The 23,779-nt window shown below is 46.9% G+C and overlaps 1 protein-coding gene and 1 long non-coding RNA gene across 12 annotated transcripts in view; one reads left to right on the forward strand and one right to left on the reverse strand.

Annotated features, from left to right (window-relative positions):
- GRHL3 (grainyhead like transcription factor 3) overlaps positions 1-3,892 on the reverse strand; it is a 34,034-nt gene extending 30,142 nt beyond the window's left edge. Inside the window, exons 1-2 of one of the 5 annotated variants that reach the window (XM_038531597.1) lie at positions 955-1,096; positions 623-853 (exon numbers count right to left, since the gene is read on the reverse strand). In XM_038531597.1, the coding sequence (XP_038387525.1) occupies positions 623-657 (35 nt within the window). In that variant the 5' untranslated portion in view covers positions 658-853; positions 955-1,096. The other 4 variants (XM_038531599.1, XM_038531600.1, XM_038531601.1 and 1 more) reach the window with 4 other exon arrangements.
- LOC111093520 lies at positions 1,215-22,240 on the forward strand. 7 transcript variants are annotated; one of them, XR_005355995.1, is made up of 4 exons: positions 1,215-4,410; positions 4,706-4,918; positions 15,251-15,352; positions 15,437-22,240. It is a non-coding gene; the product is annotated as an uncharacterized LOC111093520 (long non-coding RNA). The 7 variants fall into 7 exon arrangements; XR_005355994.1 differs by lacking the exon at positions 15,251-15,352 and having other exon boundaries at positions 1,216-3,821; positions 4,277-4,410; XR_005355998.1 differs by lacking the exon at positions 15,251-15,352 and having other exon boundaries at positions 1,217-3,821; positions 4,327-4,410.
- The last annotated feature ends 1,539 nt before the right edge of the window (positions 22,241-23,779 follow it).

Here is a 23,779-nt window from a genome sequence, read left to right on the forward strand (position 1 = left end):
CACTTAGAGATAACCACTGTGAACAGTTTGGCATATCTCCTTGTGTTTTTTTGTTTTTGTTTTTTTTCAGTATCTGTAGAGATAGGAGGCAGGGTGACTTACTGGTGTGGAGCATCCTTTCAGCCCCTCGGTTAAGACCCAGTTAAGATCTCAGGTCTTCCTTGAGATCTTGAGCAAGCCTGGGCCAAACTGCACTTATACTCCCATCTTCATTGGATCGTTGGGAAGGTTCAAGGACATAATGTATTTACCAAGGACTGGACACTGAGTCGGTGGAGTCTGCGCTCCATCATTGGCTGGCTGTTATTTTTAACTAAAGGGAAAGTTTCCAGTATATGCTGCTTGTGTTCCAGCCCGTGGCCCTTCCTCCCGCTGGCCTTCGGCGTGGACCACCCTCACGCCCACCCCCCAGCAAGTCCTCTGTGGCTCCATCACCCGGCAGGGCCCTCCCTGTGGCAGCCAGTGCAGGAGCAGAAGCCTCAGCCTCGGGAGTGTCCTGCAGCCCAGCCAGCCGCCGTTAGGGTAGTCTCAGCCCCAGTCCGCCTGTTTTACAGGCCGAGCTTAATGAGGGCTTTTAACTTTTCATTCACCAGCAGCGTAACTCCGACTTTTAATAACACACCTTGTGCACGACAAAAATTTGCTCCTGGCAATCATGGTTTCGACCACAAAACCGCAGCGGGGAGGCGTTCCTGGTTAACTCTTTCAGCGCTCCAGGCCGTCTGGAGCCCGGCGCTCCGGGAGATCAGATGGAGCAGCAGCCACCGAGGCCTGCGGTCACCCACTGGGATGTTCCTTGTCCCCCTCCTACCCTCAGTCCACAGCTTTGGGGAGAGGGAGAGGATCCCAGGTTCTGCAGAAAGAGCAAGGCTGTCGAGGGGGATACTGGTGCGCCTCGCTCGCTTCCGTCTCTCTCCCCCCACTCGATAGACCTACTGTGTGCTCATCACTTACTCTCCTGACCTCATTGCCTCCTGGGCAGGGCGAGCGAGCGCAGGTGCGCCGGGCACACAGTAGGGCAAGCTCCACTTGTAGCTCCAGCGAGGCAGGGGAGACCCACAGCGAGACCTCCCTAGACCCCCGCGGCGCGCCCACGTGTCGCCCCCGCCCCGGCCCGCAACGCGCAGGCGCGGGCTGTCTTCCCGCGAGAGGAGGGCCGTGGCGCGACTTCCGGCGCCCCCCGCCGCCCCAGGATGCCTTGCGGGCGGCCCTAGCCGCGGGCGGCTGGCGGCGCTGGCTGGCGGCACCTGAGGCGGGCGGCGCTGGCCTGGAGGCTGGCAGACGCACCCGGCAGGCGCTGGGCCCGACCACATGAAAGGCCAAGGCGCTCCACCCGCCAGCTGCCTCGAGCTGGGTTCTGAAGGCGCCGCCGCGCACCCCAAGACCCGGCCTTCGAAAGGCCGCCTTCCTCCCCGAGGCCCAGGGATGGGGCCCCGGGTCAGGTGACCCACAGGCGGGAGCGCATTGTTGTCCCTGCCCCTGGCCCCTGTTGGACCCAGGAGGAAACCGAGGACCAGGGAGGAGAAACAAAGTCACCAGGACCCTGCGATTGCCAAGTGGCGGAAGTTAGCCCAGTGCGAGCCCGGCTCTTCCCACCGCACCGAGGGTCGGCGCGATTTCATCCTCCGTCGGAGCTCAAGATGGACGCTGGGAGGAGCGCTGTCTGGGGGGGGGAATTGGGCAGCCAAGCCAGGGGCGACAGCAGCGCCAACAGCAACAGCAGCAGCAGCAGCAGCTCGAAACCTGCAAGCCAAGCACCTGATCCCCCCACCCCCCACTTATCAGCGAGGGTAGCTGAGCCCTCAGGCGCTGAGGCTCTGTCATTGTAATCCCAAACGGTGGCTTCAGAGCCTGCCTGCAATTACTCTGCAGGCACAGGTTCCCCTCACCCCACCCCAAACGGAGAAGCCTCAACTGTCAGCGGATCCGACTTCAACCCCACATCATTAAGAAGGAGAAAATCAGGAAACCGTTCTGTTGGAGCGACCCAGCTTCAGGACGCTTACCCCTAAGGGGCACCAATGAATAGATCTTGTCTGCAGCCTCCGAGGTTTTTAATCAGCAGATGAGATCGAAGTGAGATGAAGACACATCCTAAGATTTTTGTCTGTTTCCAGAGTGTAGAAGAATAGAGAAAGCAAGAGGTGCAGAAGTACTCGCCGGTTCTTTCCGAATGAAGCAACAAGGGGGTTATTAGCTTGCTCCTTACGGGGGCTCTAAACCGGTCACTTTTCTAAAGTGGTGGGATTCCCCCAACAACCCCATGAGGTGGGTACCACTATGGCTCACAAGCTACAGTGAGGAAATTGAGACTCGGGTGAAGTGACTTGCCCAAGGTCACACGGCTCAGTGGCAGAGCCGGGACTTGAACCCACGCGTGGGCTCCAGTGCCCCTGCTCCTATTCCAGTTGTCAGTGCATTGTCAACCCCACGGAATGTGTTGAAGAGAAATCCGATGCCCGGTGATTGTGCTATGAACAGAGTTGGCTAACCTAGGAGAACTCAAAGAGTCAGCTGGTACTCTGGAACACTGTTTGCAGTTAGGACCCACCACCTCCCCAGTCTGGTCTCCTGTTCTTAGAACGATCTATTGAGGACCATCTAGAAAAAGAAAAAGATAGTTCAACCCTTGTCTCTGCCCACTCACCTCTGAGCGTGGCAAGAGGAGGAGAGTCTGTGTTTTAGAAGCCTGGCTTCTCTGCCAGCTCCCTGAGCCCAAGCTAAAGCAGCCTCAGATCCCATCCACATCCCACCTTCTCTGAGGTCTGGACCCAAAACAGGTGGTCACGATGAAGGTCAGCATCAGCCAGTGAGCAGTCTAAATCCCAGATATGGGCAGGAAGGCACCTGCATCCTGCCAGGTAATAGAGATGACCTCACTGAAAACCACATCTCAGCTTCTTCAGCCTTAGAACTGCCCCTGAATAAAATTTTATTAATGCATCTTCACACCTTTGCTCTGTGCTTTAGCATTTTACAGCTTTTATCACACTTAACTCACTCAGGAATCCTACAAAGCATTCTTGTACCCATTTTCTGGATGAGGAAAACGAGGATCCAGTAAGTTAAGTGACTTGTCCAAGATCACATGCCCCATAAGGAACAGTTTGGATATGAACCTAGGTCAGGCTGACTACAGAGGGCATATGTTTAAACACCACTCTGTAACCTTCCCACTTGGGGCTGTTCCAACCCAACAAACAAGTCCCTTTAGAGAAACCCAACTCTCTGCCTAAGACAGCTCTTAGAACAACCTCAAAGAAGTTCCTTTTGGCAAGAAGATAGAAAGCCTAGATGGGATTGGGGCTGTCTCTGATTTCCAAGTCCCTTCAGAGTATCAGAAAGAGGTGCCGAAAGCCTTCACAGTTTCAGTCCTGTGTTTCCCTACCTGGCTCGAAACTGCTCAGCAGACAGAGGAAAAAAAAAAAAAAAAAAAAAAAAAACTATTTTCCCAGGGAAACATTCAACTCTAGCTTGAGATAGGGCTTGCCTCAACACGCCAAAGTGAAATCGTCAGCCCATTCATTTACCCTTACAAATTGCTCTGTGAATCCTGGCGCCGGCCTCCCTGCGCTTCCCCCTTCTGGAAACCCCATCGAGCCTCCACGCTCAGAGAGCGCCAGGCATCCACCAATGTTTACTCACTCAAGTTCATTCGACATCTTCTTGCTCCCAGGCTCCCAGGCTCCAAGATGAAGACGGGCACCAACACCGAGGCTCTGCTGACCGCTTGTCTCTAATTCTTGCCTGACACAGACATTCCCTGCCCAGGGAAGTGTTTGATTTATGTTGAGGTTTGAGTGTCGGGATTTTGCTGACAGGTAGGTTCCCGGCAGCACTGGTGCTGATTGGCTATGGGTACAGGTGCCGGCGACAGCAGGTATGCCTCAACAGGTGCAAGCTGTTAACTCTTGGCCTGCCGCGTTGGGGGTGGAGCCAAGGGGAGCTGGCTGGGTGGAGCTGGCCAATTCCTTCCTAGGTGAGGGGGAGGGAGGAGGAAGGGCGGAAGAAAATGCTAGAGAGAAGATAGAGGAAAAATACAGAGACAGATACTTGGCTAAAGAAAATCTCAATTTCTGTTTCTACTTAGTATCCTGGATACTTAGGAACATCCCCATGGCCCCCAATTCTGTTGCCCCTTCTACCCAGTATCAAATACTTCACAGCCAACCGGGGAATTCTCAAAGGAGAGAGCATATCCCCTCCCTCCCCCAGCTGGACCCTCACCCTGGGGTAGGGGGGCTGTCTCTGTGTAAGCTCCCTTTCTTTTTTTCAGAGCTTTTCCCTTAAGAAGATAATAGCTTCTTTCTGAACAATGTTTTACAGTTATTCAAGTGAGTTATTTTGATTCTCACAGTAACCCACTGTGGTAGATATTCCTGCACACCTTCCTTCCAACACACTTCACAGGTGAGGAAAAATGGGAGGCTGGAGAGATAAATTGACTCACCCAGGGCAAACCTAGTGAATGTCTAGATCTGAATCTTCCGTCATCTCCAAGTCTGGCTGTCCCTTTGAACTGAAGGTCAGTGGCCTCAATTCGGCAGACATTTTATTGAGCACCTCTTTGTGTCCCAGGCCTTACTCAAGAGACAGGGGTCACTGTTCGGGAGGAGTCTACAGTCTGGAGTGTGTGTGTGTGTGTTGGGGGGGGGGGGCAGCCAGCAGTAGGTTGAGAGGTGGCCTTTTATTTGGTGTGGTACAGATCTGAATATGATATGAACAACCCACATGCCTTTGGCCAGCACAGAAGAGATGGAGAGGTTGAAGTTGACCACCGCCAATGCCTTAGCCAGCTGGTCATTTCATGTAGTCTAATAAGTGCTTTCTTCTTCATTGGAAACACAGAAGAATCAGATGCCTGTTAGACTAAGAAATTGTGGAATAATTGCTGTGAGCTGCCTCCGTAAAGAACAAGGTTGGTAAACCTAAAAGATCCACAGACAAAAGTAGAAGAATGCCAGAGAATTGTTTTTAGAGCTTCCACCAGGATTAATTTGAAATTAAATCTAAGCCAGAGATCTTGGTATCTGTTTTTTTCCTTCTCTCTGTTCTTTGCCCACCCCCTCTTCCCTTTTAGCAAATTATCTCTTTGCTCTGTCTTCCTGGGAGCCTCACCTTGGCCCACTCCTTTCTCTCCCAGGGAAGGGTGGGGTTTCAGCTACTCCTGCCAACATGATGGAGGTTTTTAGGGTAAAGCAGAATCCAAAGGAGAACCCTCTTGGGGTGAGGTCAGGCTGATAGAGAAAGGGTACCAAGTTTGAGAACTGTCAGGAGGCTGTTTGTGGTAGCCAAGGGGACCCCTGATAAGTAACAGTAAATAGTAATAGTAATTGCTAATAAAGCCACCAGCTCAGAGCAGGCCTTTGCAGCTGCTCTTGTTAAAGTAGACATTCAGTCACTGTATCATACCACTTTATTGGGTTCTCTGCAAAGCTCTTACAACTTTTTGATGTTTTTATAATTGTTCATTGTCTGTCTCCCCTTCTTTTGGAATGTGAACTCCGTAAGAGTAAAGACCATGTCTGTCCTGCTCCGTGTTGAATCTCCAGTGCCTCCTACAGCGTCTGGCAGGTAGTCGGTGCTCAGTACACCGCGTCAGGCATTGTGCTACGCAATTGTCTCATTGAATCCTTCCAACGACCCTGTGAGGCACTTTGATTATCCTTGTTTTAGAGCTGAGGAAACTGAGGAACAAAGTGATTAAGTGAGTTAGTCAAGCCACAGAGCTTAGAAGTGGTAGCGCTAGAGCTGGGATTTGATCCAAGAGCAGGGCCTGGTATCCAACCACTTCACAGATGTTATTGGTGGCAGGAGAGCCACTGGGTGCCAACTGTAACTGCAAAGCTCACTGCAGCCCAAAGGATGGCACACTTGTCTGCCCGCCTCCTGGAAGGCTGGGAGTTTCTGTCAGCTGTGTTGCAACTCACAGGTAAAGGGCTGTGGAGGTGACTCATGTTGGCTGGGCTCAGATGGAGGCTGGGATTCCAGGCGGCATGTCTGTGCTCGCTGGACGTTTTTAAATGGGTCCTCTCTCTCTACTTCTGAATTTTGCCTCTTTCGTCACCCGCACCCATCTGCAGAGATCAGCAGAGGCCCAAATTGTAGGGCAGAGGGGTCCTGTGTCCCCAAACATGGGAAGGCACCCTGGATAGGACAGAGGGACTAGTGGTCTAGGATAGGTAGGCAGGGGCACTGCAGGCTAGTTTACAAGTTTGCCAGGGCGCTCAGGGGAGCTATGCCTCCTAGTCGTGAGGCATGAGCTGTTCCAGCCCTTCAATAAATGAACCAGAGATGCCAGAGTTTGAGAGGAACACTACCCCGGCTTTGTCCCACCCCTCTCCTTTATAGCATGGGCATGGCCCAGGGCTAGGCTTGGCTGGCACCTCTTCTCTTTGGAGCAGCCCATTCTTGGTTTCTTGGCTGAGGAAATTGAAAACAGAGACCATCTGATCACATGTGACAAAATAATTATATTCATGATAGCAACAGTAAATAATGGTGGCTGCCATTTTGCCCTTGGTATGTGGGAAGCACGATGCTGAAAGTTACCTATGTGAGCTCTAGATTGCCAGATCTGGCCCCATCGTATCATGCTAGGCAAATGACCTAAACTTTCTGAGCCTCAGTTTCCTCAGCTGTAGAATGAGGGTCATGTGAAGGTGAAATGAGAGGACACATGTGAAGTGCACTGAGCAGTGCCTGGCACATAGCACTCCGTCATTGTTAGGAAAAACCTTTTTTTCTCATTTAATTCTTATGTAAACTCCATGAGGAAGCTGTTCCCTCATTTTACAGATGAAGAAACTTGATTCAGAGGGTTAAGTGACTTCTCAGAAGAGAAAAGCTAATAAGTAAAAGAGGTGAGATCTGAACCCACATCTTTGTGCCTCCATTCTCGTAGAGCTAGATAAAGTCAGGGATTGTCCTGGGTTCAAGTTCGGCCTGGCCACTGGCCACTTCCTAGCTGTATGATTGGGTAAATTTCTCTCGGGACCTCAGTTTCCCTCCTCTGAGACAAGACTAATGAATCACTGTAAGGGGGGAGCTGCCTATCAGATCACATAAGGTTTCCTTTTCTAGATTACTTCTGAAATCTAGATACATGATCTCTTCTAGACACATGATCTGCCCCTTCTGGAAGATGGCATGGTCCTTCATCCCTCCTTCTCCTTTCTAGTGTGACACTCTTGGCATGTGAGGGAGGAGTAAAGGTTAGGACCACTGAGTTAAGAACGTGCTAAGGGCAAGGGCCATGTTGTTTGTCTGCAGAGGTTGTGTACTGCATGATCAGGGTGCCATTTTGCAGTATAGACTTGTGCTGTGGGGCACCATGGCACTGCTAACAGTCCTTTTTCTCCCCTAACACATTAAGACTTCAGGGTTATCTAAAACTTAAGGAAAATCTGTCAACCTACATAAAAATATTGAAAGGGGGGCAGTCCAGGCAGCTCAGCGGTTCAGCACTGCCTTCAGCCCAGGGCGTGATCCTGGAGACCTGGGATCGAGTTCCACATCAGACTCCCTGCATGGAGCCTGCTTCTCCTTCTGCCTGTGTCTCTGCCTTTCCCTCCCTCTCTCTGTGTCTCTCATGAATAAATAAATAAATAAAATCTTAAAAAAATATTGAAAAGGCAAGCTCCCAAATGTCAACAGTACCTCTCTGTAGATGCTGAAATGACAGAATTTTAATTTTTTCCCTCTGCTCTCTCCCCCCTCCCAAGTTTCTGCATTGATATGGCATTGCTTTATAATTAGAAATGCTATAGAAAACCCATTTTGTTTTGTTTTTGGTATTTTATTATTATGATTTTTTTAAGATTTTATTTATTCATGAGAGAGAGAGAGAGGCAGAGACACAGAGGCAGAGAGAGAAGCAGGCTCCATGCAGGGAGCCAGACGTGGGACTCAATCCCAGGTCCCAAGGATCACACCCTGGGCCAAAGGCAGCGCTAAACCACTGAGACACCTGGGCTGCCCTATTATTATGATTTTTTTAAGTAATCTCTATGTCCAGCGTGGGGCTTGAACTCACGACCCTGAGATCAAGGGTCACACACCTACTGACTGAGCCCAACAGGCATCCCTACAAAACTTAAGTTTTAACGCTCATTTAATGATCCTCATGTCCCCATTCTTCCTGGAGCCAAGGTGGAGGTAGAGCTAGAAAAGCCTTGGAGTCCTTGCTCAGAGCTTTCCTGTGAAGTACGTGAGTGGAGAATGGGGGACAGCCCAACTCCTAGACTCTCAGCAGGGAGCTCAGGAATCAGCTCCAATCTTCACTTATTTCAAATTATTATCATTTATCAAGCACTCACCCCATGATACTTGCTTAAGATGCTTTATCCCATTCCCGCCATCAAATGGGTTCACCCAACACACCTCAGAGGGACTCGATTCCTGGAGAATCGCCAAGTTACCAAAGGATATCAACTCTGCTGTCAACTGCCCAAGACCTTGGACAAGCCACTTTCTTCCTCACTGAAGTGATTGCTGTAAGGATTGAAGGAGATAAGGTCCTTAGCCTGTGCTGTTGTGGTTGTATGGGCCAGACACAGGTCGAAGTGCTTCATGTGCATGGCCTGTCATTCTCTTGAGCTCCCCATTTTACAGAAGGAGAACAGGCTCCCGAGATGGGAGGTAGTAACTCAGCTATGGCAGTCCCACTGTCTCCTTAGTGACAGAATCAGACCAAGGTCCACCTGACCTTAAAGCTGTGGAAACCACTCTGTCAGCCTCCTGAGTGCCTTTTTGGAACAAAGCCTTGGATGGGTGGATGGATGGGTGGAAGGAAAAAGGGAAAGAGGAGGGAAGAAAGGAAGGAAAGTAGATAAGGTGATTGATAGGATTTGTAAGGTAGGAAGGATTTATAAGCTGGACTGCAGAAACCATTACCAGGAAAACTAAATTTTAAATGGCACCTGTCCCATGTCTCAACATAAGTGTTCAATAAATATTTGCTGAATAAATGAAAAGTGGATGATAACATGTATAATTGACATACGACAATTGACTTTTTACTTGGATAATTGACATTCTGACCAAATCAACTGTTGCCTTCCACCCCCAACCCCCAGAGAAGACTTCCAAAGTTTGAATTGCTGTGCTCCCGCTTATTAGCATATACCTTTGGACTACTTCTGTGACTCACTTCTGGAAGTTTCAGTTTCCCCATCATCCCTCAGTGGGGTTGACTTGAGAATTAAATGAAGATCTCAGTAGAAAGCCAATAGCAAATAAACCATAGGTACCTAATAAAAGATAGCCAGGGTTATAGGTGAGCACCCAGCTTAGAAAAGGGTCCTCAGCCACCACCTATTTCCAGCCCCAATTCACAGGTTAGTTTATAGCACTTGACACTCAACTTCTCTTAACAGCCTGTTTGATAGTAAAGCTCTTTTCAGTTTAGGACATGTTTTCCCATGCTTTATCTCTTCTGATGAGCTGTAGTGGATGATGGTAGTCAGGGGGTAATATATTTGGGGCCTCATTTGAATGCGATGTTTAGAGAAAGTGTCTCTATTCATGCAAAGGAGTTGGGATTGGCACCTCAGATTTTGGATAAAGCATCACCCTAGATAACATTGTGGATCCTAATGGGTGCCAAAAGAGCTATCCTGGGCATGGACCTACAGCTCTGTAAACATTCCAGTGTAATATTCCTCTCTACCCCATCAGTAGACTTAAGTGGAGGGGTAGGCCACACACCCTACACAGAGAATATAGCCCTAATTTGGAAGCATGGAAGGACCTGGAAGTTGTGGTTGTGGAAGGTTGAGGTGGGCAGCATCCAGACCCTTTTACATACTGAACTTGAGATTTTTGTCACAATTCTGCCATTAACACCACCTACATTCCTTCCCTAGAAGTGCTTTGGACAGGAAGAATCATTATGGAGTCTAAAGTTGTCCTCAAAGCATCCCTTAAAAAATGAGAAAATCTCCAAATACCTGGAAAACAAACAAGGGTTGTTGTTTTGTTTTGTTTTTTTTGTCTTCCCCCCCCCCCGCCCCCCCGCTCCCCCCCCCACCACCACACACACACTTATCAAGTTGATAAAAATGAAAGAAAATGCCAAACCCCGGTGTTGGCAAGGGTGATGGAAAACAGGCTCCCTCCTTGCTGGAGGGAGTGTGAATCAGTCCAAATGTGGGCTTTAGATTTTAGCTCATCTTTGATCTAGCAATTTCATTCATAGGAATTTAGACTAAGCAAGCAATCTGTTTGTACAAAGAATTATCTGCAAGGATATGCATCAGAACATTGTTTATAATCCTGAAAACTTAATATAAATACTCTTCAATAAAAGCTCAGTGAAATAAGATACCCAGATGTAGTTGCATACTGAGCCACAGTTTGCAAGGTGCTGCAGAAGGCCCCTTAGTGCCCTGGAGGTTATTCACTGAGTTTACAGCACAGTTGTTAGCATTTATGAGCCCATCCTTTATGCAGGGCCCTGGGCTCAGTGTTTAATCTCATTTAATCCTCACACCAACCCTATGAAGTAACTACTGTTATACTTTTACAAATGAGAAAAGGGAGGCCCATCCATGAAGCAACTTAACCCAGAGTCATTCCAGGAAGCCTCTGGGTCTTGAAACTGGGTCTGATGTCCTACTTTGGAATTTTGAGTCTCAAACTACTTTTAGTAAATTAGTCCATTCTTTTTTTAATTTTTTTTTCACTTTTTAAAAAAGATTTTTATTTATTCATGAGAGATGCACACAGAGAGAGAGAGAGAGAGGCAGAGACACAGGCAGAGGGAAAAGCAGGCTACACGCAGGGAGCCCAACGTGGGACTTGATCTTGGACTCCAGGATCACACCCTGAGCCGAAGGCAAACGCTTAACCGCTGAGCCACCCAGGCGTCTCTTTTCTTTTTTTTAAATGTATACTCCACACCCTACATGGAGCCCAACTCAGGGCTTGAACTCACAACCCTGAAATTGAGACCTGAGCTGAGATCAAGAATCGGACACTAAACTGACAGAGCCACCCAGGTGCCCCTAATCCATTCCTGTTTTTAAAACCTATATATGTGAATAGAAAGCGATTAGGGAAGCTACATACCAGAGAGTATCATATATAATGGGATCAGGGTCATTTATATTATATTCTTTTGGCTTACTGTGGCCATTATTTCTCCTATTAATAAAAGAAAGAAGAAAGAAAGAGAAAAAGAAAGGAAGGAAAGAAAGAAAAGAAAAGAAAAGAAAAAAGAAAAGAAAAAAGAAAAGGAAAGGAAAGGAAAGGAAAAGAAAAGAAGAAAAGAAAAGAAAAGGAAAAGAAAAGAAAAGAAAAGAAAAAAGAAAAGAAAAGCTACACTTATTAAAAGGTAACAAATCAAAGAAGGCTTGTCCTGAGCCTGGAAGGAAGAAGCATCCAGAATACTATCTGGAGACTTTGTTGCCAGGACCTGGTGAGAGCAGAAGGCAGCCAGGAAAAGCAGCCTCCATCCTAGGAGGAGAGGGCCCAATGGAAAGAACAGAACCCAGCTGTCCCAGTCCTGGAGGCCCACTCTTTGCAGGGACCTGGACCTACCCTCATTTGCAGACCATCACCAGCCTGCATCTTACAAGGGCCATTAAACAAGATACTGCCCACTTCTAAATAAAAAGAGCTTTGCTGAGAAACGCTGGTTAATCCCCACCACCATCACGGCCAACAATGCTAAAAATGTATTTTCCCCTCTCATTTATTTGCAGGGGTCAAACTGGGGGCTTGGAGGGTTCAGATGAGGGTTTTCTTGAGGAACTACAAGGAAAATGTCCAAAGCTTGGCATGGACACAGAGAGTCCTGGTGTGTCAGTGCTGAACAGGAGTATCTAGGATCAGTGATGTGTCCCTAGGTTAGAGTGGGGAGGGGTGGTGTGAGGCGGGGCCTGCTCCAGGCTTAGGTTCAGGCAGGCACGATTAACCAACCCACGAGGTTCATTGTTGCTAGTTCTTTACAGTTTTCCTTCAGTGCCTGTCCCTGGTGTTTAGATCTGCTCTCAATGGAGAAGGGGGCAGGGAGGGACATGCTAGGGTCTCCTGGGCCCTGCACCTTCTCAGGAAGGCAGAGGCCATGTGGTCACAGGTTAAGTGCTTGACCTCGGACCCCAGACATTCAGGTTTGGGTTTTTCTGAATCCATGACTGATCTGCCTGGAGGATTTTTAAGGCCCTCACTGTGGTGGCAGGTATTCAAATAGTGAGGAGTAAGAAGGGGAAGAGCTACTGTGGCCTGGGGTACCCAAGAACCAGGTCTTATACCAAGATCAGGCCACTCCAGCCCTCCCTCAGCAAGGCAGCTACTCAGAAGTCTCCAGCATTCACCACTCCCACTTGCCCCTGCTCCTCATTTCAGCCTGTGCTCAAGTCAGGCTGCCCATCCTGCCTGGACCCATGTCACACTGCAGTCAGCTTTCCTTCCCAGACAAGGTTCATTGTATTTGGTTCTGTCAACCCCACCTTCCATTTTCCAATTGCTCTGGAATCTCCTCCACCTCAGAAGCTGCCATCTATCTATATGTGTGCAGTGTTCACTGAACGAGTATGAAGATATATTTAATCATTAAAAATTATAATGGGAGCTTTTATTTTTTGAGCACTTAAGTATATACCAACTAGGATAATAAACACTTTCCCTGTTCTGTTTCACTCAATCCTTACAACTGCCCAATGATTTAGATTCAATCACCAGCTCTATTTATAGATGTGGAACTTGAGTCATGAAGAGGACCAGGGAAGTTGATGGGGTCCTACAGCCCTAGAGTGACCGTGCTGGGATTTGAACCTGGGACGTTTGGCTCTAAAGCCCAAGTCCTGTACTACCAGTTTATGTTGCCTCAGCAAGCAGTTATTCAGTAAGGTTAGTGAGGACTTACTCTGGCCATGCAGTTGTGCCACGGGCAGGGAAAAAGAGCAAATAAGGCATATTCCTGCCCACAAGGAAGCCTGGTGGGGAAACCTTCATCAAACCCCTTTATTCTGGAAACCTTTCCTCCCTTCTCTCTCTACAACTGGACTTCTGCAAAATCAGTTTCCTTATGGAAAGAACAGATTCTCACGTGTTGGAGGACTCCGTGAGAGTTCTCCAATCTCCCCTTAGGTGATGAGAATCTGTACTGCAGAGCATCTGCACCAAGCACATGCACATGCATAAGTGTGCACGCACGGTAGGGCACATCTAGTTGAGACCTTGGATTCTGAAGCCAAACTACTTGAGTTCAAATCTTGGCTCTACTATTTACTAGTTGTGTGACCTTGGGCAAGTTTCTTTGATCTCTCTGAGCCTCAGTTTCTTCATCTTTAACGTAAGCATAACTCCTACCTGGTGAGGATTTAAATGATTTAACACATGCAAAGCATTTCGCACCGCTCCGTGCACTAAGTCCTGGTAATGTCAGCTGTTGTTGCTGTCATTACGAAGGCTTATCTTGCCTCCCAGGGAAACAGTGAGTTCCCAGTCTTGTCTCTCCTTCTGCTCTGGCCTCCACAACACTCAGCCCAGGGCAGATGCTCCTGGTGATGGATGTTAGTCACCAGGCTCCTCAGACTCAGAGGGGATGTGAGCATGAGTGTTCTCTCTGCCCAGGCTCTTTCGAAATTTGAGTCATGCCTTGACAGCTGCCCCTGAAGAGATGCTCCAGCCTCTGCCCCCTCCCCTTTCACAGTCAGCTCTGTCATTCACACCCTCCTCAGTCATGAGCAGACACCCCCAGGATTACCCATTAATGGGCCCTGGGGATACCTCCAGGAGGAAGAGTCTTGCTCTCAGTAGGCAGATGACAGGGACCTGACTCTCTAGCCAGTGGCTTTGGCTGTTAGGCCATATTTCGAAACTATTAGTGGCCTCCAAATTGATTGACGACCCAATATAGGGCCGCAGTATTTCATTTGGTCGCCCTAGGATAACTGACAACTTATACTCAGCCCCATCTGGAGGGGACATGTTTGGGAGACTTTTGCTTCACTTTTGTCCACTCTCCAAGCTCCGAGAAGCCTGTGAGGTGGCTTGGGGTGTTGCAAGTTAAGGTCCTCGACTTAAAGGCTTATTGTGCCTCAGATAGTTTAGTGTTAATGATTATAAGCTCCTGGTCCCTAACCAGACCTAGGCTTGAATCCCAACTCTGCTTTCTGTTTGCCTGTGACCCTGAGCTTCTTAACTTGTTTCTCTGAGTCTGTTTCTTCATCTGTAAAATGGTAACCGTAGTAGTAATTTACTCCATAAGATGGTTGTGGGGATTAAATGCATGTGAAACACTTAATACAGTGCCCAGCGCATGGCTGTCACACATACTGTTGCTAAGCAGTGGGTGAGAGAGCACTGGGCCAGGTTAAGAGGTCAAGGTTTGAGTTCCAGTCCCGCTGCTCATTGACTGTGTTGACCTTAGGCCAGTTAACTCCCTTCTCTGAATCAGTTTCTTCCACTGTGAAATGAAAAGTTTGGCTTTGAAGGTCATTCAAGTTCTTTTTAGCTAAGATTTGTGGTCTGTGACTTGGAAGGTACCTCCCCAAAAGAAAACAGAATGGAAGAAAGAATTAGTGCTCCATGTCTTTATCTAGCAGGATCACATTTCACAAACCCCAGTGACTTGGCACCATCTTCAAAAGTCCATTCCCCCATCCCCACCCTACCCCCACATCCAGCAGCCTGGACGCGAATCTTCTCAACCCCAGGAACTGTTTGCAGGACCCCAAGAGGCTTTCTTCAGTGAGACCCCAGGGAAGGGGGGAGTGGATGGTAGCTGGAAAGCGGAGCCTACATCACAATTAACCGGCCAACCTCAAACATCACACCCCAGAGTATTACCCTCGGTGCCTCAGGCAGGAGTCACTGGTCACTTCCTCGGAATGGATGAGTTTATGGCCAGGGAGGGATATTTCCCCTGGAGCCTGGGGATGGAGTGATCTGTTATAAAACAGACCCCACCAGAGAAGTGGTACATTTTCTCGTTCTTTTCTTTTTTGGGTGTGTGTGTGTGTGTGTGTTGTGACCTCTGACACTGCCCCCCTCCTGGCCTATGGAGCAGTCTGAGTCCCCCAGCAGGGGACAAGTGCCGGGGAGAGAGGAGGCGTCTGGCATCTTCCCCACAGGAGTGTCCGTTAGTGCAGAGTCCCACTGAGTTATTCTTATGCCCTGTTTGGCCCCAGGGGGATGAGATTGGTGGGATTTACCTGAGAATAAAAAACAATAGGTTTCAACTAGTCCTACCAGTTCTTACCCCCCTACAGTAAAACATCACTTAACCATTTTAATGTAACAGATTTCCTCTCCCAGAGACCTTGCCAGGTGGAGGAATTTATTGGTGGTAACAAGCACCGGCCCTTTTTACGAAAAAGGCCTTCGTGCCCGACATATATGCCAGGTATTTTATACCTGTTGTCTTATTATTTAAAAAAAATATTAGTTTCACCGTGGGGAAAAACATATGACAATTTTCATGTTTCAGGTGGGCGAACAGTCCCAGAGAAGCAAGGCGATTTGCCCAAGGTGAGCGACGGAGCTGCCACTTGAACCCCGGGCCGGAATTACTCCAGAACACCTGGCAGCTACAGCTTCCTAGACAAACTCTCTGGAAGCCTTGTTCGGGTGAAGCTCTGCCTCCATGGTGATGGAGACCCGGATCTGCCCATCTTTTGTGAAATCTCAGACTCTTCTCCGGAAGGCCCACCTGGTCGACTTCCAGTCCTCCGGCAGCGGGGACAGTGGCAGTGCCGTGAGTGCATGTGTCTTGTCTGAACTGGTCCAGGAAGGCACAGAGGGCGGCCTCTCACTCCTGTCTGTGGGAAAGACGCCAGCTCTAGCAGTAGAGATTGTGGTACAGACTTGGTTTCCCAGTCACTGTCATGTCCAAGGGCCAGGAACAACGAATACTTTCCTCCTTGTCCTCTGTCCAGCAAATGCAGCATCCAGAGGCAGCCCATAGTGAAAAGAACATTCCATGGGAATTCTGCAACATGGATATCCTCTCCAGGCCCCAGTCCAGCCTGAGCCTGTTCCTCTTCTAGCTGGCAAGTTCCTTTCTCCTCCTCACTTCCCTGAAACTCTTAGGCTCACCTCAAGCCCACTCCCTCCTTGCTTCTTCTCCTATCTTCTCAGGAAGTAGCTCCCTCTTCTTCACAGCCCCTGGCTCTACCCTCCTCTGGTTCAACCTTCCTGGGCAGTTTGCTCCATTACCTCTCCTGGACCCAAATTGCTTATGAATTCTCTAAAGTCATGTCAGGAAATCCCACAGATGCACCCTAGACAACACAAGAATGCCCCAGATGTTCTAGGCAGCAAAGTTTCTGGGATCAAAATTGTCTGGGCAAAGCTGCACACCAGACCCTCTTCTTAAAAATTAACAATGCACAGTCAAGTCTCTGAAAAGTCCAGTAATCAAGAAACCCGTTTTGTTTGCTTTTTCAACCCAGGGTTTGTGAGATGGCCATGTAATCATCCTCCCTGTCTCTACCATATACCTGTAACAGTAGAACCAGTGATCCACTGTGGAACACATTTTGGGAAATTCTACCCCCAGCCTTCCACCAAACTTTGCAGTTAATCTTGCTTTCATTGATTTAAGCCTTTCCTATTTCTTGAAGATAATCTTATAAAATAATATGAGGTGATGCCTGCCCAGGAGGGTGTTCCAGAAACATATACTTGATGGGGATGAAGATTTTCTTAAGACTTGAGGATGATGATGCCCAGAATAGATCACAGATTTTCCAGAATGTGGAAAGAGAGGGAGTAGAATTTTAAACAACAGCAGATACGGTTTACCAAATTTTTACTTGTTTCCTAGTCAGAGGAACCAAAGCCAGATGTGGAATGTAATGGAGAATTATTAAACCAGACCTCCATCACAGATAAATTGTTTTTGAGTGAATGAGTAAACAGACTTTCTGACCAGTTAGAGGGTTGGGAGACTGTGAATGAATGTCTGCATGCACGCAGGAATGAATGAATGAACGAATGATCAAGTAACTGGTCCCCGGTTTAGAAACTGCCACCCATGTTCAATGGACAAAGCCAGATGTAAAAAGAGGACGCCATGAATGATTCCATTTATGTGAAGGTCAAGAGCAGATAAAGCTACTCTACTATGGAAAAAACAGAGCTGTGGTTGCATTTTTTTAAAAAATTTATTCATGAAAGACACAGAGAGGCAGAGACATGGGCAGAGGGAGAATATTATAACATCCTGCAGGGAGCCCGATGTGCAACTCCATCCCAGGACTCCAGGATCAGACCTGAGCCAAAGGCAGATGCTCAACCACTGAGCCACGCAGGCGTCCTGTGGTTGCATTCAAAAGGGCTTTTGGGGCAATAGAAATCTTCTCTATCTTGATTCCGATGGTGGTTACTCGGGTGTATACTTTTGTCAAAATTCACCAGATTGTACATTTAAGATCTGTGCTCTTATCTGTATTATACAATTTATCTAAAAGTAAAAACCTTACCACTTAGGTCTCCCAGGCAAGAATTCACTCTCTTGTCCATTATTTTCTCAAAACACTTTTTCTATACAGGCAGCACATCACTGTAACACAACTGCCTACCAGGGGAATTCTTTATGTCTGCTCCCCCCACTGCGTGTGAGCTTCCCTCTAGAACCCTCACATAGCAAGCAATGAACTAGCATTGGTGAGATTGAGTTGAGGCCAGATCCATAAATATAAAACAAAACAACAGTAGTTATCATGTATTAAGTACCTGTGATGTGTCAGGCTGTATACAAAGTTCCTCACACATTTCATTATATATACATGTGTATGTATACATATATATTTTTTCATTTCATTATTTATACATGATTTATATATATATTCCCCACAAGATAAATACAAAGTAGCCATTAAGTTTGAAAACAGGGACACCTGGGTTGTTCAGCGGATGAGCATCTGCCTTTGGTTCAGGGCGTGGTCCTGGGGCCCCGGGGTCCCATGATCAAGTCCCACATCAGGCTCCCTGCATGGAGTCTCTCTGCCTGTGTCTGCCTGTGTCTCTGCCTCTCTCTCTGTGTCTCTCGTGAATAAATAAATAAAATCTTTTAAAAAATTTAAGAAACATGAGTTTCTAGCAAGAAGGATTGTTTACCAATCCCATTCTTCCACCCTCCAAAGTAGGTGCTGGGAGGGTGGAATGAGCAGTGGTTGAAGTCTTTCTAAGCTCTAAACTAAGCTAATGGGACGCCTGGGTGGCTCAGTGGTTGAGCGTCTCTGCCTCTGGCTCAGGGCGTGATCCTGGGGTCCCAGGATCAAGTCCCACGTCGGGCTCCCTGCATGGAGCCTGCTTCTCCCTCTGCCTGTGTCTCTGCCTCTCTCTGTGTGTCTCTCATGAAAAGGTAAATAAATTAATCTTTAAAAAATAAGTTTGAAAACAGACTAATAATAAATACAAATGGTTTAGCTATATTACATTATAATACAGGCAAAATGATAGTGTATTTCTGACTTTATAGTCAGTGTGTGATTGTGTGCATATGTGTCTGTGTGTATTACTATCAGTCTCCATTTTATATGGAGATCATGAGATTCGACTTCCCAGAAACATGTAGGACCAGGAGGCAAACCCAGGGTGCTTGATCTCAGAGGCGTTGAGCCAGACTGTTTCCAAAGTGGCACCACATAAATCCAGAAGAAATGTCGTGAGATCTTTCTGGCCAAGAGACTTGAAAACAGTTTCCTTGAAGTTGAAAGTGTATGTGTGTGTGTGTGTGTGTGTGTGTGTGTGTGTACAGAGAGGTGTAAAGGCACTGTAGGGCTCCCATAGCTCCAGGAAGGGGCTATAGCAAGGAGGACTTGGGTTTAGAATCCTAACTGCCCCATTTATCAGCTGCATGACATGACCTGGGGCAAGTTATTTGATACCACTCAGCCTGGGTTCTCCCACCTTCACATGGGTGTAGTGACAGTGCCCATCTTCTGGCGTTTTGAGGAAGGATTCAATGAGGTAATGCACGTAAACCTCTCAACACGTCTAAGCTCTCATTCTCAGTAAATGTTTATTGAGTTTATTATCATTTTGCTGTTTTCTGTAGGATTATAACTCCCTGCTCTCCCCCTTTGCCCCCTCCAAACAATTCTTTGTCCTGCACCCAGCCTCTTCCCTTCTTCAGAGGGTAGAAGCCTAGGATTTGGTAGTTGTGACAAATAGTTTGAATCAGGGACAATTGCCACAACTGCCAGTCAGCTCAGGGAGTAGAAAGAGTCAGCTGGTGGGTGGTAACTAGGGGATCCCTAGCTGATTTGGGGTAAAAAACATGAATCCTTGTTTTTTTAAGAATCCTTGCCACCTGCTTTGGGCTTCTCCTTGCCTCCTTCATTCTGAAATGAGGTAGTTGGAAGCCTTACAACATGAGGAATGAGACACTGGGAGCAGAGTGCCCACCTTTGAATTTCACATGAGGTCCGGGCCTTGGAGGTCAGGGGGCTGGTGGGAAGACTGGACCCCTTTGGCTGGAAGCTTGCCCTTTGGGATCTTGTATGAGAGGGACTGGCAGGGGACGAGGTTCCCCTCATTGTAGTTCTGAAGACTAGACCTTAGGGTTTCCCGCCTCTTTGCCTGAAACAACCCCCTGGCATGTGGAGGGCGAGGCAGGGCAAAAACTCTTGACAGTTCAAGTCTTTGGTCTTTTTTGATTTGTGGAGTCAATAGGCCAGTGTTCCTTGAAATAAAGTAATAATCCATGCTCATAGAGAGGAAAGAAAAAAAAAAAGAAAATGCAGATAAAAATAATGAAGAATAAAATAATAATAAATTTAATAAACAAATAACTGATTATTTTTCATCCGAAGAGAACCACAGTTGTTCTTTCCTACCTTTCCCTCTGCTCACAGGAAGGCTGTGGCCCCAGGATTAAATGTACAGGCTGGCTGAGCTGGACTCTAATCCTCGCTAGACACATGTGGGCTAGTCTCTATGCCATCTGAACCTCATTTCCTCAACTGTAAAATGAAATTAAAAACAGCATCTAGGATACTAAAAAGTTCATTTAAAATTTTTTTCTAAAGAAATGATCTATGTTATAGGATTGAAATAATGTCCGTGACTCAACAAGTGTTAGCTCTTATCATAGCAAATATATATTCTTATGAGAAAAATGACATCACTCCACAGATACTGTTTGCTACCTGCCTTTCTTTCTCCCATTAGACAACAATGTGAGTCTCTTTCCAGCATTAACTATTCTATGAAGACCTTTGGAAGACCAGGCCTCATTTACCGGTCACCCACTGATGGACATTCAGGTTACATCCAGTATTTCATTACTATAATCAAAGCTGCATTAACATAACTGCAGCTAAATCTTTGCACCCAGCCACAGTTATTTCCTTGGAGCCAAGTTCAAGAAATAGAATTGCAGGATTTTAAGGGCAGCCACAGTTTTAGGACTTTTGATAACCTGTTGCCAAACTGCCCTCCAGAAAGACCATACCAAGTTCCTTTCCCACCAGCCGAGAATAAGAGTGACTATTTCGCTGCAACATCACCAACACCAGCTTTTATCATTTTTGTCCATCTTTAAGCAATTATTCTTGAGCAAGGGAATTTCTTTTATCTGTCTGATTCAACTGGGAACTCCCGGAGGGCAGGGCAGGGAGGTAGCTCCTTCATCTCTGGGTAGCTCCTGTACCTAGTACAAGTTCTATCCAAGGTAAACATCAAGAAGTATTTGAACTGAGTCTCAGAAGCCAAGAGTGATTTTTTAAGTGCCCTGGGCAGGCAATTCTTATTAAGTGCAAGACCTAACAACCAAGGATTCTACCTAGATGAAATTCAGGGACTAGACACAGAGGAAGACAAAGGCATTTCCAGAAGCACAGCCCTGATATTCAGATGTTAATCAGCCAAGTGATAAGTTCTGAGATCAGCCTGGGTTGGGGCCACTGATCTGCCAACAGATTTGCATGTGTAACTTGAGATCCACTCCAGTTTCAAATACTTAGGGGAGCTCTGAGCCAGGATACCTGGGTTTCGCACTGTCACCATTTTGGCGGTGGCCCAGGACACGTCACTTTATCCTTTTGGGCTTGGTGTCCGTATCTATTTAGTGGGGAGCTGAATAGTGTTTCCACTGAGGTATATCAACAATCATGGGATGCTGTCTCCCTCGCCCTTCTAACATCTACTGAGGATTTATTATGCCTCCTATCTGTGCTGGGGGCGGGCTAGCATGACACAGAAGGAACTCTGGACAGCCTGGGTTCGAAACCCTCGCCCTGAAACACTGTCACCTGTATGCACTTGGCAATGGAACTAATAAGACCTGCTGTGGATGGTTTGGTGGGGAGATTAAATACGCTCATCTGTGCAAAGCACTTAGGACACTACTTGGTGCCCAGTAAGCACTAAGTGCCAGCAACCATTATCTGATTTAAACCTCACAGTAACGCTGTAAGAGAACTACTTATCATTGACTCCGTTTTAAAGATGGAGGAACATGGAGCAGAGAAGTTACACAAATGGTAAGATAAAAGCCAAGACTGATCTCACGTCTATCTGACTCAGGCCTCTTCACATCTGTTTGACTCACGACTTTTTCATTTAGAATATGAAATATTAATGTTTATTTAAATATTAACAATTATCAAAATTATATTCAAAATTAAAGCTGGATAACACCCCAGATCATTTAATCCAATTCCCTCACCTGACAAGGCTCAGGGTGGAAGGGACCTGTCCAAGGACACATAGTAGGGCAGTGACAGCACAGGGCCGGGGCTCCAGCCTCCCGATGGCCACTCAGGAGCCAGGTGCCTGGTGCCAGGGGTAGGGAAGCCTCTCCTGTTGCTGCCTTTGTTCCTGGACTAGTGAGCAGAGCCCTGGAGCTTGTGGGAACATGAGCAACTCTGCAGCCCAAAGCAGGCCAGGTGCCAGGAGAAGCCATTGTTGTCATTGGCCACTGCAATTACTACTTTTGTCCATAATTCTAGGTCTGGGTCCCCTCCTGTGGAGGAATAATCTAATGTCTCCTGCCTGGACTTGCCCTCTCTGCAGCTGCCCTCGGTGCCAAGGCAGGGTGACCAAAAGTGGCTGCTCACTTTGCTCCTCACTTGAGGTCTCCACTGCGCTGGGTGACCTAAGGAGGAGAAGCTGCCAGCAAGGGCCCCTGCCCTCCTCCTCAGCAGCTCATGCCTTCCCTGCTTTGTTTACAGCCTAATTTTTTTTTTAAGGATATATTTTATTTAACCTAACATATAAAAAATATGTTTCAACATACAGTCAATTTAATAGAGTATTAACAAGGTATTTTATATTATTTTTTTCACAAGTCTTTAAAATCTAGAATATATTTTATTTTATTTATTTTTTATAAAGATTTTATTTGTTTATGAAAGACACAGAAAGAGAGGCAGAGACACAGGCAGAGGGAGGAGAAGCAGGCTCCATGCAAAGAGCCCAATGAGGGACTCAATCCCAGGACCCCAGGATCATGCCCTAAGCCAAATGCAGGCGCTCAACTGCTGAGCCACTCAGGTGTCCCTACTTTATTTTATTTTTTTATATATTTTTAAGATTTTATTTATTTATTCATGAGAGACACACACAGAGAGAGGGAGAGACACAGGCAGAGAGAGAAGCAGGCTCCACGCAGGGAGTCTGATGTGGGACTCAATCCCAGGACTCCAGGATCATGCCCTAAGCCAAAGGCAGACGCTCAACTGCTGAGCCACCCAGGCATCCCTGGAATATATTTTATACTTACAACACATCTCAGTTTGGATGCTATGTTTTCAAGAGCTAGTAGCCCAAAAGTGGAAACGACCCAAATATCCAGATATTTAGATAAACAAAAGGTGTTATATTCAATTGGAGGAACATTACATATTCAGCAATAAAAAAGGAAATAAATGCAACATGGAGGAAACCTTAAAAAAAATATGCTCAGTGAAAGAAGCCAGACACAAAAGAGCATATACTAAATGAATCCATTTATGTGAACTGTCTAGAATAGGCAAATTCACAGAGAAAGAAAGTAGATTATGGTTGCCAGGAGCTGGGTGCAGGGGGGGCGGGCATGAGTGATTGCTAATAGGTATGAGTTTTCTTTTTGGGGTGACAAAGTGTTCTGGAATTAGTGGTGATGGTTGCATAACCTTGTGAATATACTAATAGCCACTGAGTTGTATACTTTAAAATGGCAAATTTAGGGGCACCTGGGTGGCTCAGTTGGTTAAGCATCTGCCTTCAGCTCAGGTCGTGATCCCAGGATCCTGGGACTGAGTCAGTCATGGGGCTTCCTGCTCAGTGGGGAGTCTGCTCCTCCCTCTCCTGCTCCCCCTGCTTGTGCTCTCTTGCTTGCTCTGTCAAATAAATAAATAAAATCTTTAAATTAAATAAATAAAATAAAATGGCGAATTTAGTGGTATTGAGTTACATCTCAATAAAAAGTTAATGATAAAAATATATTAAAAATATAATGTAGTCCTACCAAAACAATTAAGTTATCCTTAGTAGGAAAATATTTTACACTGATTCAGTTTCCAAATCTAAATAGAAATTAATTAGGGCCCCCCCAGTGGCTCAGTGGTTGAGCATCTGCCTTAGGCTCCGGTCATGATCTCAGGGTCCTAGGATTGAGCCCCGCATGGAACTCTGCTCAGCGGGGAGTCTGCTTCTCCCTCTCCCTCTGAGGAAACCTGTAGCATGTCAAAACCAGGAGAAATCCTCAAGATAGCTAAGTTTTAAAAATTTACACAACATACAGTTCATTCTGTAGCATATAGTTCTGTGGATTTCAACAAACACATAATGTCGTGTGTCCTCCACTACAGTCAAGATACAAAACAGCTCTTTCACGCCC

This window comes from Canis lupus, chromosome 2, assembly GCF_011100685.1.
Source record: "Canis lupus familiaris isolate Mischka breed German Shepherd chromosome 2, alternate assembly UU_Cfam_GSD_1.0, whole genome shotgun sequence".
Classification (NCBI taxonomy): Eukaryota; Metazoa; Chordata; class Mammalia; order Carnivora; family Canidae; genus Canis; species Canis lupus.